The 17444-nt window shown below is 40.4% G+C and overlaps 1 protein-coding gene across 3 annotated transcripts in view; it reads left to right on the forward strand.

The window, feature by feature from the left end:
* Positions 1–5979: 5979 nt before the first annotated feature.
* Positions 5980–17444, forward strand: part of LOC114134312 (AT-rich interactive domain-containing protein 1B-like) — a 195364-nt gene continuing 183899 nt past the window's right edge. For all 3 annotated transcript variants that reach the window (XM_028000831.1, XM_028000833.1, XM_028000834.1), the window contains exon 1: positions 5980–7508. In XM_028000831.1, coding sequence (XP_027856632.1) covers positions 6318–7508 — 1191 coding nt within the window. In that variant the 5' untranslated portion in view covers positions 5980–6317. The remainder of the gene's footprint in view (positions 7509–17444) is intronic.

Here is a 17444-nt window from a genome sequence, read left to right on the forward strand (position 1 = left end):
CTTTGAGCTCCTGGGTCAAGCCATCCAAATTTCTAACATTTCTCTCCTGCCACTCAACCTAAGCATGTAGAACCTACAGTGAATCTGCAGAAGCCCTGAATCCAGTCTTGTTACAAACAAAGCCACTAATATTGCACAAACTCACTGTTTTGCTTCCTTCTGATCAACGCTGTTCATTATTCATAACTCTCTTGTTTTGATTACCGTCCCTAACGCAACGGTGCGCCAAACCTGAGGAGATTTAATAGGCACTGTTCTCCGAACTCTTTCTCCTCTGCTCCCAAGCTGACACAAATTGGTGAAATATCACTTTGATCACGCCTCCTGAGCAACAAACAAAACACAAACCTAATTAGCCTAATTCAAAATCATTCCAAATGCCTGTTTGTTATGAAATCAGCTCTTCTTCCAACCCTTGTTAATGATAAAACTTAGTTGGATGAGCATCAGCGTTTTGCCTCTGCAGATTTGCCAATGAGGGTGGTTTGTGTGTTTTTTTGTGTAATATGACATTAAATATATCAAAAGATTCATCTGATCTTAGACCAGAGGTGCCCAAATGATGGCGTGCTGACCAGAACTGGACTCAAATTAAGTATAATCCTAATCCAAATTGATTGTGTTTTGAAATATTTTTGTTTGTTTTCCTTCCACTGAACTTTTTTATTAACATGCTTCAGTCCAGCTTCTTTTCCAATGACTCTTTGTGTCTGTCAGGATAAAATATCTTGACAGAATATTGAATTGAATCACTGAAATAAACTACTTTTATATCACACAAAAACAACCAGAGTAAAAACAATATGGAGAGTTGAAATTATGGTTTTATTTTTCAGGAGAAAAAAGGTACTCCAACTTAGCATTATGTGAAAAGATACATAATTGGCTCTTGAACTGAATAACTAGTTTTGTCAATTTTTGTCGCAACAGTCAATAATTTCAAAAACTGGCAATGAGTCTTTTGTACCACTCTAAAATTTTTACTACTGTAAAAGAGTTTTTATTGGGTGAGGATGTTGCTAAACCAACTCACTTCATTTACTGCAACACCATTTACAACAACAGAAAAGTACATTAGTATAAACTTTTGCAACAATGGGAATTCAGTGTTGACCAGTCATATTAGAGGGTATTTACCAACTTATAAATAAGTCTGCTGTAAAATCAGTACAGTGCGCTTTTTTCTGCTTCAGCCCTCTGTGATTTGCTGTATAAGTTGACAGAACATGTCAGTGGGTTTTTTTGCTGGTGAGAAAATTTTCCAAAGACAGCAATGCACCAAAGTCATACAGCATTTGAAGAGCTCATTTACTGCAAGCAGCATGAATCTACCTTGCAATGCTAGCGGATTAGCTCACATTGCCTCGCTAACATATGCAATGACTGCCGGCAAGCTCTTCCCCATTAGGTTGGCACATCAAAGGCGGCGGGAGAAGTTCTTCACAGGCAGTTAAAAGTGGGCTCAGTGTGGATCTTGTAAATACCATCTTTGAGTCAGTGCCTCTCGGGGGACACTTCACACACTCCTTCAGTCGGGAGGAGAAGTGAGGGAGAGGATAGCAGTGACAGGCATCAGAGGTGGGGGGAGGAACGGATGGAGGGATGCAGGGTTGAGGGGTTTCTGAAAGCCCAGTCCCCTGTCACTATCAGGAAAGGATCTGTGGATTAAAAAAAACCCGTCTGCTCTTCTTTCCCCCTGTTTCTCACTCTCATCCTCTTCCTCTTCTTCACACTTCACATGATAGCTGACAGTAAAAGTGGAGCAGGGCTGTTTTCCGATTTTCTTTTGAGTCATGTTTTTCATAACACATAAATAGAGCATGCGGCGTCCTGGGAATTCTGTGATTCTGTGTTTCGGTATATAGGCGGACACAATAGCATCCACTCTTCTGAAGTGTTGTTGAAAACATTTTATCCATCATAGCCGTCTGTATGGCTCTGCTGAGGCCCTCGACTCCGCAAGGAACAGTAGCGAAATAAGAGATGTGTTTTGCTAGCAGGCACATTTACACACACACACACGCCCACACCCACACACATGCTATCATTCAAGTTACCCAAGACCATTGTTGCCTGGTTGTGTAGAATGATCAATGCAAATGCTGTTATTTACCCAAGCCTGAAATGAAAAGACTATGGATCAATTTGATGCACTTCCACACGGTATGCTTACAATGGCTGGCTACGTTTTGTCTCAGCTACACCTCCTCTCCTCTACCGAGCAGCCATCTAACCTCCATCTCAAATAAGCCTCCCTTCACTCTCCACCCCCTCTAACATCACTAATGCAAAGTAAACTGCTATGCTTTCTCCCATGAACGCATTCATCTGTGCATTCTTTATTTTCTTACAAACACGCCCACTCTTTGACATTAGAGGCCACATATATCTAAGCTGAGCGTGTGTGTATCCGGGCCTGTTGGCGCGTGTGTGTGTGTGTTTTGGATTGACCCACTTTCTGTGCTTGGCCAAGCTTGTGCTGCTGCTACTGTCTGCTGTGCTGCAAAGGGGGAGATCCCTGCAGACTCCCCCAGAACAGGCTCCAGCTCTGCTCCTGACAGACACTCACCGTGGCATGTTATCCCCTCGTGGATTGGAGACCTCTGCCTCTCTGTCAGCACGTGTGCGCATGTGGGTATGTGCATGTGTGTGTGTGTGTGTGTGTGTGTGTGTGCATCTCAAATACTCCTTGATGCAGATGAGTAATACCAATTCTCATAGAAATGCACATGGAAATTGCACATACTGCAACAGCATCCTTAGTGTACAGACACACATTTCCAAAGCGCATACCATCTCATATCTGTATATTTTTAATTCCATCCACCCTCCTCAGGCTCCTCCTCCACTCTTCCCTGTGTTTGTCTGGAGTTATTGTTTCAATCTTGCTGCATCAGGGGGCCCCTGAAGGTTATAAATTAAACATAAATGCAAATGCGCTGAGCCATTGCCCTCCTCTACCTCCCTCCTTCCCAAACACACATACGCGCACGTCGCGTACACATCCCCAGCTTTCAAACACGTCAGTGTGTCTGCGAATTAATAGAACAGTGGGCTTTTTTTAATGAACGAGAAAGGGGAAATTAGAGCTGCAAAGCTACAGCGCGGCACACCCAGAGCTGCAGCCGAGGCAACGGCTGAAAAAGCTGGGCGCCATCATAGAATATGCTAATGCCCCAAGTCCCCTTACTGTTAGCGTTAGCGTAGCTTCAGCAAATCAGGGCTGAGGCTTTCATCTGGGGGGGCTGATGAGAACCAGATATGTCATGTATACATTGTATGGATCAGACTTAAATGTCTATATTTTAGCTCTTAACCAACAAAAACAGTCATTTAGTGAAACGCTGGTGTCATTTTCCATCACCTGTGTGGTTTCTTCTTCACAATCACATGTAAATAGGCTGTTAATGTGATGTCTTCACGGCGTGCCCTATAGTTAAACAGCCATCTGGTATGTTGATGCTGTAGGCTGGGCCAGTGAACACCATAGAGTCTGTAGTTGGACCATAACAGTGTTATTGCTTTTATTTTGTGCCATATGGGCTCATAAAGGTGTGCAGCTGGGAAAGGTTTCCAGGGTTGTCATTCTTCTTTATTTGTCTCTGGTGAGTCAGTTCTATTTGGAAAAGTGGGATTAAGCTTCTTGATGTTGCATAGTAATATAAATTTGATATTTATATCTAGATCATGCAAAACCAAAATAAAAAGCATACTTTCCCATTTTTGCTATCACCTTCCGAAACACTAAGGATGAAGAAGCTTGTATAGTACCCCACGACTCAATGGCGTTGTTTTCAGTAACAGTTACTAATCCTGTAAAATACTATTTTCGAGAGCGATGAATTTGACAAGCAAGATGTAAGATGGGAATCTTAACACCTAAAAATGTGTTTTATGCTCTATCTTTTTAACCCTCTGCTTGTAATCACACAGTTTCTCCAGCAGAGGTCTTCCCATTGTCATGGACATGATTTCTTGTGACTCATCCAACACAAAACTCCTATAAGGAAACTAAATTGTGACATGAAGCAAGAATGACTTGATCGTCACTACCTCAGCCCATAATCATCATGTCAATAATGGTAATCTATTTTACCTCTACCACTGGCAGAATGATCTTCTTCTCACATTTCTTCCAGCCACAGCCACTAATCATAATTATCACGGCCATCCACAGCACAACTCTCCTCTACCCCCCTTAAAAAGACCCCTCTCTTCCTACCCTCACCACCTCCCTCCACTCTTTCATCTGCAGCTCCCTCTGTTGATCAAATGCATCTGATCTCATCAAAGCGGACCCTCTGCTCATTCAAGTCCCAACAGACACCCTGGCTTCTTTACTAAGCACTATTTTACATTCATGTTTGAAATACTATTGATGGGATAGAATATCTTGTAGACTTTGGTTTTGTGTGGTCTAACACTGCCGCCCGCGGTTATTTTTTTCTATTAGATGTTCAGACAAGTCTGTCTTTGAAAAAAGTAAAAATCTTATGAGGGGAAATTGAGGAATGCAGTCATCTATTTAAATAAGGCTCATCTGAGGATTAGCTTGAAGATCCATTCTTATTACAATTCTATTCTTACATTTCAATGTATTGTGACAGGGGTGTTTCCAGGAAGTTTTATAAAAGGCGCCTAATGTGGCGTAGATAACTTATGTTATCACTAGCGGGAGTGATAACTAGTAGGTCTCACACTCAGATTAATATTTATAACATTTCGGAAGTTATATTATCCCACAAGTGTATATAGAGCGGATAAAGGATAGGAATTCAATGATGATGACAGATAAATATCCTGGATGTGATGAAACACACAGCACTGACTCCACCCTGAGCCTACACCTTGTGAATTCTGAAGTCTTTAATAGTTTTCTTTAACTCTCAAGAGACTCTGATTTTCTCCGTTTCTTGTCCACATTTTTCTGCCAGATGTTTTCCTTTCACTTAACTTTCCATTAAGATACTGGCACACAGCAGTATGAATAATCAGCTACTTTAGCCATGACCATTGCAGGTTTCTCTTCGTATGGTGGGTGTCAATGACTTGCAAGAACCTCCAGCTAGCTAGCCATACAATGACCTGCTCTTCCAGATCCCTTTATACAATCATGGCTCCAGTTTCACATTATTTAAAGCTGATAAGTTCTAAACAAATGTTATTAAAAATATATTGGATTTATAAAAGACAGGACTATTGCCTCCGGTGGCCCTCCTTTAGGAGATGTTGTAAATTGCCATTGTAAATTGACCTCAGACCTCATTCCATCTAATCTAATCAAATAATCTTGAATATTTGAAGTGTTTGTCTGGATTTCTGATTATTGCATCTTTGCTTGTTTGTTATATTGCACTGAAATTTGCATAGCTGCAATGACGCGATTGCAAAGTGTTGTGGAGGACAGCTGAAATGTTGCAGCTTTACATATGCTACGAGGCGTAATTATATTCTTATTCTGATGGCAGCTTGATTGCACACCTCTCGGTTGCGTGTCCGACCGCTGCTGTAGGAGCTGCAGAGAAACCGGCTTGAGCCGAGGGACAGAGGAGCGGGAGAGGGGAGGTAAAAGCAGATCTGGATAATGGAGTGGTGACTCGCAAAAACTTCGCATTGACGTTTATTTACGTTTATTTGGGTGACTGCTGCGGTTAAAGCGATGTTGGTGCGTAATTTGGTAAAACACAACTAGCCACTTAAGATGTGAAAACATAAAGTGAGCCTCAGATGAAGAGGCGGTAACAACCTCTTGACTCCATATGGTCTTAATAAAACTGTTAAAACCTTAAAATTGCACTATTAAACTAAGCGCATTTTAAATCACACTCTTTTATCTTTATATTATGCTTTTTTTAAAATACACGCACCATTAAAAGTGGTGCTAAGACGGAATAAAAGCATGAATTTAGTGCGTAATGATTTACTACTCCAGTCCAGGTTTTCCATATGAAGAGCGCCGGAGCCCTGGAGGTGGATAAGCTGGTGGAGCCCGCTCTCTCTCATGCCATGCTGGGCCACAAGGCTCCGGGAGACGCTGCTACACATTACAGAGAACCGGGGATGGAGGAGAGGCGGAGAGGGGTGGAAGAAGAAGAAAAAGTTTCGTTCAAAGCTGGCAGAGAAACTTTCAACATGAAGCCTCACCATTTGACCACAGCAAAACCTTCGTTATAGGAAAAAAAGATAGACTTCTTTTGGTATTGTTTTTTTTTTTTTCAGCTCTCAGATTGTGTTTCTCTCCTTCCCCTGTTGTCATTTTCTGTGCGCAAGGCTGGTCGGGGCTTGCTGTCACTGCGCGCTGAGATGTTGGAGTGACCATGGCTGCGCAAGTGGCATCGGCTCCGACCAGAACTAATAATAAAAATAAGAAATTATCCGGCGCTTTGGCTCCGGAGCTCAATTCGGGGAAATCCGGAGGAGGAGGTGGAGGAGCAGGGACCGCGCAGCGCAGCGGACAGATGCTGGGTGCCGGCGATGGAACTCTGAATAATGTAGACCATCACCGCCGAGGCGAGCTCGGCAGCATGGTCCATTCAACTTCCGCGGCGCACAAAGCTCCGGACGGCCACGACAAGACCGGGATTAATATCTCGGCGTCAAACTCAAACACTTCCCCGATGGAAGCGGCTCTGATCGCGAACCACAAGCTCAAATGTGCGGCGAGCGGAGATGCGCCTCAACCTCAACAGCAGCAACCACCGCCGCCGCAGTTCGGCCAGTTTGCGCCACATCAGCAGCGACAAAGTAACAACAGCAACAACGGGCAGCCCCCTCGGGGGGACAGAAGTGTGGACCACCAACAGCACGGTGGTAAGGAGAACCTGTTGGTGGGGCAGGAGGAGACTCAGCAGCAGCACGGCCCGGGGAAAGGTGAGGGGGACCTCACCTGTAAACCCACGGAGAGGATGATGGGCTCCAGGTTTGAACACTCCAACTTGGGTCCCCCTACTAACAACTCTGAGTTTAATAACAGCTATTACACTTCAAGGCCGTGTTATGATCAACATGCCGGGCAGCAACAACAAAGCAGTGGAATGGGGGTAACTCAGGACTCCAATGAAGGGGGGTACCACAACAGCCAGTACGGCCAGTACCCCGCGTACCGGGCGGGCTACGGCGGAGGGGCCTACGGGATGATTGGCTCCTCAGGATGCAGGCAACCAGGCAACATGATGATGGGCAGCAACTCCTCTGCGACCCACAGCAAGTCCCCTGCTTCGGGTGGGTTTCAGAGGTACCCGGGGCAAACACAGCAGCAGCAGGGGCCCTCAGGGGCCACGCCAACCCTCAATCAGCTGCTCACGTCCCCCAGCCCGATGATGCGGGGTTACGGAGGTGCTTATCAGGACTACGGCGGCCCGACGCCTCAGCAGCAGGCGGGCATGGCTTTGGGGAAAGACGTGGGCCCCCAATATGGAGCCAGCACTGGCCATTGGGGAGGGCAGCAGAGGAACCACCCGCTTTCAATGAACGCAGGCAGCGGAGGGCAGGGCCTCGGCAGAACACAGGTGAGTTCTGGGAGTTTAGGTGTGCCTTGTTGAACTATTGTAAAAACAGTCACGGGCAGTTTGTTCCAAAGTTGCAAGTTTGAGTGAAATGTGTATTTTATTACCGTCCAATGTTTTGATTTTTTACTGTTCTTCAGCTCTTGCAACCAAAATGGGGTCGATGTGAAAGACAAAAAGGGAAACACTTCATTTTGTTCTTAAGCAATCATAGCTTTACACTTACACAATTATTTGGTTCTCACATTAGTTGTTCATATCTTGTATTATTGCAGTTTTATCGCACAGATGTAGAAACTCTGCCGACGTGTTATCAGACACGTTGCGAAACGCCCCTGCTGACGACGTGTCCCGCTGAAAGCGTCCATGGCACAAAATGCGATAGTTCAGTAGAAACGAAAACTATTCAGAATCAAATGTGTTTTACAATTATTTCTTTCTTTTTCTTCTCCTGTTTCGATAAGCCTATTTGAAACCGCGCCGCTTAAGTACCGTCCGTCCTCTCTCCGTGCGCTTTTCCCCCGTGTGGAGCAGGAGCGCATCCACGCTGCTCGGTTTATTCCCATGCAGCTCTGCTCACAATTTGAATAGTGGTGGTAAACTGTATTAAAGCTCTCCGAGTTGACATCCAGCCTGCCATCTGATTGGCTCCCAGTGGCCCCACTAGGCAGAATCTGTTCAGGAGAAAAACGGGACTCTAGCAGGATTTTGCCATTACGCTTTTGTGATGTTGGATTAACTGCTTATATTTCATTTAGATTATTCCACATTGAAGGATTTATGTTATTACTAAATACGTATGCAGCTATAGTATTTTTAAAACGTATTTATTCATGGTAATTTCTGAGGATTCTCTCTTTTTAATCAGTTTCACAGTTCAGAGTTGCATTATTGATATCAATTACAATAAATCTCTATTTTTCTCATTCTCATCTGTAATTAAGATGCTTAAACCGATCCCTGTGACCTAGTATCTCTGTCAGGTATGAGGATCTTCTCCAGTGAGACTTCCATCCATCTGGCTGAATATCTTGGAAACTGTGAATTCCTGACCATTAGAACAGGCTAACACATTTTTATTATATTTCTATTATATTATGTTACACACACTTAAAGTATACTTCCAGGGCAATTTTGTAAATTATTGTTGTCGTCATTATGGCATCACAGTTTAAGTAAAATATTTTTAATTTTATGGCAGTTTAAAGAATATAAGTGTCAAGTTGTGCAGCTTTGTTGTGGGATATGGACGGTTTCATAGCTCCCAGACTTTCTGTTAGCTCTACACAAACTGAAGGCTGCTGGAGCTGCCAGTTCACAGGGGTGTCTCCAAAAAGTTTTGTCATGGGTGGTCAGATGGTGCCACCACTGATCTTCACTGAGTGGCACACTATAAAAAATAGCAGGTTTTCTTGATTGTTTTAGGTATGTTTCCACAGCCATTTGAAATCTAACTCTGATTTAAAAATAAATTAAAGTAGTAGTAGTTTAAATATAAATTGAATTATTATATAGTTTGTTTTCTTTTTTATTTTTATTTATATGTCACAGATCAAGTGATTAGATATGTTACAACATGCTTTTTTAAAATTTTGTATTAAATGATTTCAAAATACTGTAGCTCGATTTTTTTTCTGACCTAAATATGTGTGGGTGGGGCCAGGAGGTACTGAGTAAACAGATAAATGCTTACATTTTGTAACTCAATGAAGTTTGTCATTTTCTCTCCTAAATGCATGCAAACATAGTATGCATGTAAGTCCATTTGATTGGGAATGGGGGACAGAAAATCTTGGTGGAGCCAATGCCAGTTTGGAAATCTGAAGTAAAACTGGGCAATGTCCTTCTTATGAAGAGCCATTTCACTGCAGTTGCTTTTGTTGCAGCGAATTATATGCGCTGCTGGATGGCACATCTGGGCAGCTGGAGGGCAAGGAGGCTGAGCGCAGCTTATACTGTCTGCCTCCAGTGGAAACAAAAGTAGTTCATTAGCCTACATTGTTTCAATCAAAGGCAATTTGTGTTGGGTGCTGAGAAAATGAGGTGAATGGTTTAAGCGTGGGCGGGTTTGCTGTTCCATTGATTGTATAAAATTATTCCATGAAACGTAGCGTAGCCTAACTCTTTTGTGTTATGATTATTAGCGGCTGATTTTGTCTGCTGAGATGCTCGGAAACAGTCTTGACACAGTTTCCAGCTTCAGTTTTTGGTGTGGATAATTAAAAGAAACCTACTCTTCAGAGGAGTTGGTGCTTTCGCATAAGGTAAGGTGCTGTTTTCTTCCCTAACTCCTGCAACATTCCAGGAGCAGTATATCTGCGCTCCAAACATCCCTATGTTTAATTCATATCAGGAGCAGGAGTGCTGTTCTCCTGTACGCTGCTGACAGGCTATGTGTAAAAAAGCAGAGCGATGTAGTGCATAATACTGGTTCCAAATTGGCACACTGATACGGCTGCGCTTCACTTCAGAGCAAATTTGGTCAAAGCTCAAAGTCTGTCACTTGTTGACACCCTCCTCCCCCAATTGTTTTCAAATTCAATTTCCCTCCCCACTACCTCTCCACAGGAGCTTGCTGTGAGCAAAATAAGCGTCCCTCATTTACACCCCCCCCCCCTCACCGCCTATGCACTTTCTCTTGTGGCCACTCAACAGAATGAAAACCGAACTGCTGTGTTTGTTTGACCTGCAGGAACCCACCTTAGCTACACATGGCATATTTAACAAGATGCACAAGGGAAAATAAGTATTGAACTTGTCAAAATTTTCTCTGTGAAAATGTTTCTGATGGCGCTGTTGACACAAATGCAAAGAAATGCAAATTAAATGCATCAAAGTGAAATGACACAAGGATTTAGTATTGAATATGCTCATTAAAATACATTGTATAATTGCCTGAGACCAGTTTGTTGGTAAAGACTTCTTCAAGATACCTGCTGTAGTTAGAAACTAGTTGTCATTTATCCGTACAGTCATTGTTTCATTTTCAGATTCTTCCACATTTAACAATTAGTATGTTGTTGCGTAGAGTTAGGTGCAGTGCCATCTTCCTCCACATATGGTGCAGTAACATCAAACATGTCAATTTTATTTTTCAGGTGACTTGACTAGATTCTCCCAGTATTTTATTGGCCTGTCCAAACATTCCGCAGCCATTGTTGAACAAGTTTTGACATACCTTCTTTTTTTTAGCAGTGGAGTGGAGTCTTGCATGTTGACCATTAATAGGGGTTATGTGTGCTACTTATTGTTTATTCAAATTCCGGGGTTTTCTAAAATTCTCACCAAACTCTTCTGATTATTATCTTGACTTCCCTGTCAGAAAGTTTGTAAGCAATACCTTGTTGTCGCTGGTTTATTGTTGAAAGGGATGTTCTTTCGGCTGCCGAATTAAGGGCCCCATTCAGAAGTTTAGAAATACATCTGCCACCAATACCATCAGTGTAATTGGCTACAATAAAGTTGCCAAGGTCTTCACAGAGCTCTGTGGTTTAATCCATCATGAGGTCCTTTTTTGTGTAATCACCTGGTAATTGGATACGTTTTTATAGCCGATCAATTAGGAACAAACTAGCTGATATTAATTGGATCTGATAGGGGACAGAATTTCTTTCTAAATACAGGTAGAGCCGGCTTCTTGCCTTTTTTTGCCATTTTGCACCTCATTTCTTAATTTGCTTAATCCTTCGTTTATGCATCCTCAGAAAATAGCTTTGTAGCTTAGCTTTGAATCAGAGTACTTTGATTCTCTTTTTCTATTATGTTTCTCTCACTTACAGCATTCACCTACAATATGTAGCAGTGATCCACCCTTAACACCATATGTGCAATCCTAATGACTTATTTCAGCTTACATCATCAACGAAACATTCCTTATAATAAGCGCCTGTCTGTTATAAACTAATCAGAGCTAGAAAACAGTAAAAGTAATTAGCAGATAATAATGAGAGAATAATGAGAGAGAAATAGTGTTGTTGCTTAGATAATTACAACTGCAACTCTTTGAAAATCTGACCCAATAAAATAAAAATGAATGAGCATCTATGATTCCCTCTAATTTATCACTATTTTGTTTAGTCTTTTGAGAATGGAAAGTAAATCAAAGCTCAGTGGAGCTCTATATCAAAGACTAGATTCTTGGTAATGTGCTTACCTTGAAATGATCCCTGCTCGGAGTGCTCTGCAGCGCATACTGTTTACATTTCTGTCTTATGAATTATTAGTGTGATATGAACAAAGACTTTATAATGGGAGCAATGCATCAATGTCACTTTGTATTATGCAGCTATCTCAGGCAGCCTCGTGCATAGTGATGTGCCCGACCGTGGATGCGGGAATTTAATTTATGGATTATGTTCTGCATCAGATGGACAGCCCATGATGTTTGGTCATCAAATGTCTTACTCTTTCCTTCACAGTTTCTGTTTCGGTACATCTCTTCTATATAGTCTGTGCCAGAGCGAGCGCACCAAAGCCTCCGTTGTCAGCACGAAGCAGACCAGCTTTCCTTGCCTCCTCCTATCAGTCGTTTGTTTTTTCTGTTTTGTTTACATCTCAGTCTTGGCCAGACAGCGCTGTGGTGATTAGCGGTGGAGTGAATTTTTTTAATTTGCTCTGTTGTGTCCGATAAGGCCGCGTGCAGCATTTTTCATCTGAGTGGATAAAACAGGGAAACCATGTAGGTAATTGGCAGGCAGGGGTTATCCCTGATCTGCCTGTGCATTCCACAAAACACCAATTAATTCAGATTTTAAAATAAGTAAAATACCAGGTCAGTTATATTACTGGATATAAGCGCATGTATTATTAGTATTATTATTATTATTTGCCTTACTACACTGTGCACTCATTACTTGCCCTGGAGTCAAATGTTAGTGTGTAAATGCCCTGAAGAGAGAGTTTAATTACTTCGAGCGGGTGGTGATTTTGTGTCAGCTGTTTCTGAGCTCCGTCTTATCTGAACTGTGGATGTGAGGGAGGTAGCAGAAAAACAGAAAACAAAGCAGTTTTGAGGAACAGCAATTATGGTTCATATGGAAGATTTAACTTTTGATTATACGGTTTTCTAGTCTTGTTTATCACTTATGGTATGTATGCATTAATTATTTGTGTGAATCATTTAACTATATATTTATTTGTTAGGGGTAGGTATTCTGAGATCCAGCTTTTTTAGTTCCCAGTCCAGTGTTGATATCTAAATGTAAATATTTACTTTTTATGATATTTTTATATTTTGCTTTTATTTCAACAATAGTTTTAGGTCATGACATTGTATAAGCTAATATGAAAAGTTACAAAAGCCATGATAGTTGAGGCTTTAACATACTTTGCCTTTTCCATGAAAGTGACACACTTGGACAAGCATCCGCCATTGTCCATACTACTTTTGGCTTAGCTGGACAACCACGCTCCACTTTGAGTTTTATTGTTTCCACTACAGCCTATAGAGGGCGATAATGCACTCTGTAATCAGAGGAGGAGAAGAAGAAGGAAAAGCAAGAATGAAATGATTATCAGTTTTGTGTTCTGAGATTTATTTTCCACACTTGAAAAACAGCAGATCTCTCTTCATTGTATTTTTTAAAAACAAAGCTGCTTCATTGTTTATCTTCTGTAATTTTTGGGCCACCAACTGGCTGCTTGTGTTTTTGTCACCGCCTGTATGCACCAGCAGTTAGCTGTGCTTCCTGTAACAGCTCCTTCTGTATTGTAAATATTTTTACCTTAAGTGAGAGTCTTCCAACAAGCTGGCAACATCGTCAAGACCTATATGCTTCATGGCAAATAGAGATTGAAAGCTCAATAAAGAGCTCTACATGCTCTCCAAGAACAAAGACATTTTCACTCTCTCCCAGTGCTGCAAGAAAAAAATAACATTGTTCCTTTCTGGGAACTGTGATTTGTGAGTTTCTTTCAGCTTGTTCCTGGCAGCAAATTTCTCTCCAGTGGTCCCACAACTATTATATGATTGACTTGAAATTTAAAGTGGGTGTGGTTAATGTAGAAAAGTAGAAATGTGGTAGCTGCCTTTTTTCTGCTGGCATAGATTTCTGGAGTTCTGGACTAGCATTTCTCGCCATGTTCTTGCCGTCTCGAGATGAAAACAGGCCTAAAGTCAAAACAAAGTTTCTTTAAGACCTCTGAAGCCTCTACTTTGTAGAGTTCAGCTCATTTTGCCTGTCCTTCATATTGTATCTGGGTAGTTTTGGATGTTTCGTACCCAACATTTTGAGGTGTGCGTTTGAGCTGCCTTCTGCAAGACACTTTATTCTGATCATGCCTCAATTTGTCCCCATCCAAAATGGATGATGCAAATTTTTTATAGCCTAATGTAAGAACCTTTGATCATGGTTCTAATAATTAATATTTACATGTAGGAAAACCCTCAGCGTTGCTCTGGGTTGATCATTAAAGTCAACTGACCTAAAGGAGGGATAACAACCAACATTAATGGAGGGTGTAATACTAAATTATCGTAAAATGGTACTACTAAATTGATTTTTATATGAGAGATTTGAGCAGATGGATGTAAAATGAATAAAACTAAATGGTAGAGCATAATTATTACTATAGTAACATTTTGACACAACTTTCTGTGACAGGTTCCTCTCTGTGACAGTATGCTTAAGCATTGGGTAATTTTGCTAACATGACATTAAGTATTTATCAAAAGTGTGTTAAAATGCAAGTTTTGACAATGCCATGATTTTTATTGTTTAACTTTGCAGCTAATTATTAGCTCTAAGTATAAACCTCTATTAGGGGTAGATATTTATCATATTCATCAGTTATTGTGAATAATTTCTAATAATGACAAGAATTTTGATTTATTATTCTCACAATAAATTCTAATTAACGATGTTTAAAACCCCCCAAAACTCTCTTTACTGTTGAGATTGATAGTTATACCAGCTTCTCTACTGTCTTCAATAAAAGCATCAATAACTACCAATAAATTTGATAACAGAGTTGCTGTGCAGCTTAGTGATATAAATAATAGTTCTTTACATGACAGGGGTCCTTAAGAAGTGCATTACAAATGGGAATGTTTTTCAAGAGCATTAATTGCGTTTGTGGGGCTATGATTGCTGTGATACACAGTGAGTCATACAGTTACCTAAAAAAATAAGTAATAAATACTTCTTATTGTCACTTTTACCGTTATCATAATAAAGTTCCTCAAAATATCGTGATGAAACTTTAAGTTCATATCGCTCACCTATAACCTCTATTGTAAAAGTTGCCAAGATAGGAAATCCATCAACAAAGAACTTGGGTGGATGGACTGATGTCCCCAATCCAAAGAAAGATCCAGGAATGTCATCAGTATTAGACCCTGATGCCGATACTGGTTCAGATAGCCATCATGTCCAGAAAGACTTTTTAAAAGTTTGTGCGGTCAGGTACCTACAGTCTTTCAACAACCATATATTGTGGACTATGTTTTTATTCTTTTTAAACACACTTTTGTAGAGACTTGTGTAAGCAGTTATTATTTGGAAATCTAGAAATACAGGCATATTTGACCTGAGTCACACAGACCAATGCAGATTTCTGAGGAATTTGACTGAATGACTTTACGGAAACAGAAAAGGAAGAAACAGAAAATCAGGGAGAGAACTCTGGCAAATGTCATTGCAGTTAAAGTCCTCTCCCTCTGGAGCTTCGCCACTTCAACCTTGTGAGCGACATGATGAAGTAAAAGTATTTGGGCTTTTGGTCTTGAACACACACAGTATGTCGGCGTGGTGTGTGTGTGTAAGGTTGTGCGGGCATGAGGCCAAGTGGTGGTGCCCTTTACCTCCTCCAACCCCACAACTTGCCCCCTACTGACCTTCACAAATGCTAATTAGCCATGTGGAGTTCCTAAGTCAAAGTAATAAATATACTTTTCTTACATTTAATCTTTTCTTCTTATGAAGTATGGGGGATAACTATAACTATACTCTTAAATGATGTTCTCACTTCAAAGCTTTCTGCTTTTTCCAGATTCTTCTTTAAATACACCTTGTTCTCCATTTCAACCTCAGGCTCCCAACAACTTGCCAAGTCTCCCAAGGGAGCGGTAGTCAGTTCAGAGGAATTTAGATAGCAAGCATACCCTATCAAACATTAATATACTAAGCTATATTGATCTCTGAGGTGCTACTGAAACATTCTTCTGCCTCTGCTTATTGTTTCTTTGCTTCTTTTGTAACAAGTAATAAGTATTTCCATAATTGTAGCGGAAAATGTAATTGAATAGAACACAGATAACGCACTCCCATAAACAATGTTTTTATGATTCGAATAAAAATATTAAATTTAGTGTAATGCAAATTCCTCACTCCTATAATTTTGTGACTGTCATACCTGCAGAAACAAACCTCTGAAATACCCATGAACATCACCAGCTTCTACAGCACAAGGAATCCTGCTAGGCTGTGTACTTTGGCAGCTCTTGCTGTTTGAGTTGATCATAATCATTGCAGTCATTGCAGTATTAGGCTGTGAAAAACAAAAGGTACCATATACTGCCATTGAGATGCTGTTTGGAAGTCATGAAGCAAAAAGACACAACAATAAAGAGGGGGCAAAATATCTGATTGTTATTTTAATCATATTTTTTCTTTTTTATATACCGTATATAGTTTCTGAAATGTCAGTTTTGTTTTGACATAAATATTTTTTGTTGTTGTGTGTAATTCATTATCAAATTTCTGTTCTGGTTTTAACTTCATAACCAGATTATGAAGCTGGTTATGAGAAAAGTCTCATTTTTATCATGTCATAAAAATGAGATTTAATGGCATAACCTTGATGTAAAAATACCACTATTGCATGATATTCCCACAAGAAATGAAAAGCAAAAATGATTGACATAATGTAATTGCTTTTATATGAAATTGAAAAACTAGGATGCTGCTGAGATAAGATAAATAACAATAAATAACATAATAAATAAAGGTAGGTTACAGTTTTTTAAAATAGAAAAATATTTGTTTATTTTAATATATACTTGAACAAAATGTCATACAATTTTATTATTCTGTTTCCAACAAAGTGACTAGTGTAATAAACTGATATAAGGATATGATATGCTCGGTTAGTTAGCCTGGAGTCAGTTGCTAGACTGACGTATTATTTTAAAACTGCGTTACATTAATAAGAGTGATGGTTGATGCTTGTATAAATTTTTTTTTTTTTTACATCAGCCATATTTGTCTTTCTTGTAAGAGAGGGAGAAATTTTGGCTGCTTTCTTCCTTCAACCTGCTGCAGACTAGGCACTCAGGTAGGGAGCGTAGACACCTCAGATGACCTCATACAATCTTTGCATATCAAATAATCACTGCACTTGTACTTTGCTGCGGTAATCCTCTTACGCCTGTTTTCTGTCTCATTGAGAGGAGTAGAAAAGGAGGAGCGGGTGTTTAAAAGACAACAAAAAGTCTTATAGCTGCAAATATTGTGTAAATATAGTGGAACTATTTTTTTTTTACTTAATGTTTTCATAACATGAGCATCATACTGTCCATGCATATTCATCTTTATGACAAGCCATATATTTTCCTTACCCGCAACATTCTCTTGTCACTTTTTACAACTCCCCACCAAACCCTTTCCAAATCCACCAGAGCTGCAGTGTGTGTGTGGCGTGTATTTTCTAAATTTATGGCTAGTGGTCACAACCGGACAGTGGTGGTCACTTCTGGCTGAAAGATGCTTCATTTAGATCAATTTTAACTCAAGAATTTTGGAAACAACTTGACACCGCATCCTCTTCTCTGCAAGGACATATGCAAAACGAAAACATGCATGCATATTTCACAGCTTTTACTAGAGATATTGAGTGCAGGATTTGAGGTTACATTAGAATGCAGTTTGTTGCAGAGGGTGTTTTAAATACAAAATTTATTCTTGATATATCTCTTATTTCTTGTGACACAGCCAGACATCT

The sequence above is a fragment of the Xiphophorus couchianus genome, chromosome 19 (assembly GCF_001444195.1).
Source record: "Xiphophorus couchianus chromosome 19, X_couchianus-1.0, whole genome shotgun sequence".
NCBI lineage: Eukaryota > Metazoa > Chordata > Actinopteri > Cyprinodontiformes > Poeciliidae > Xiphophorus > Xiphophorus couchianus.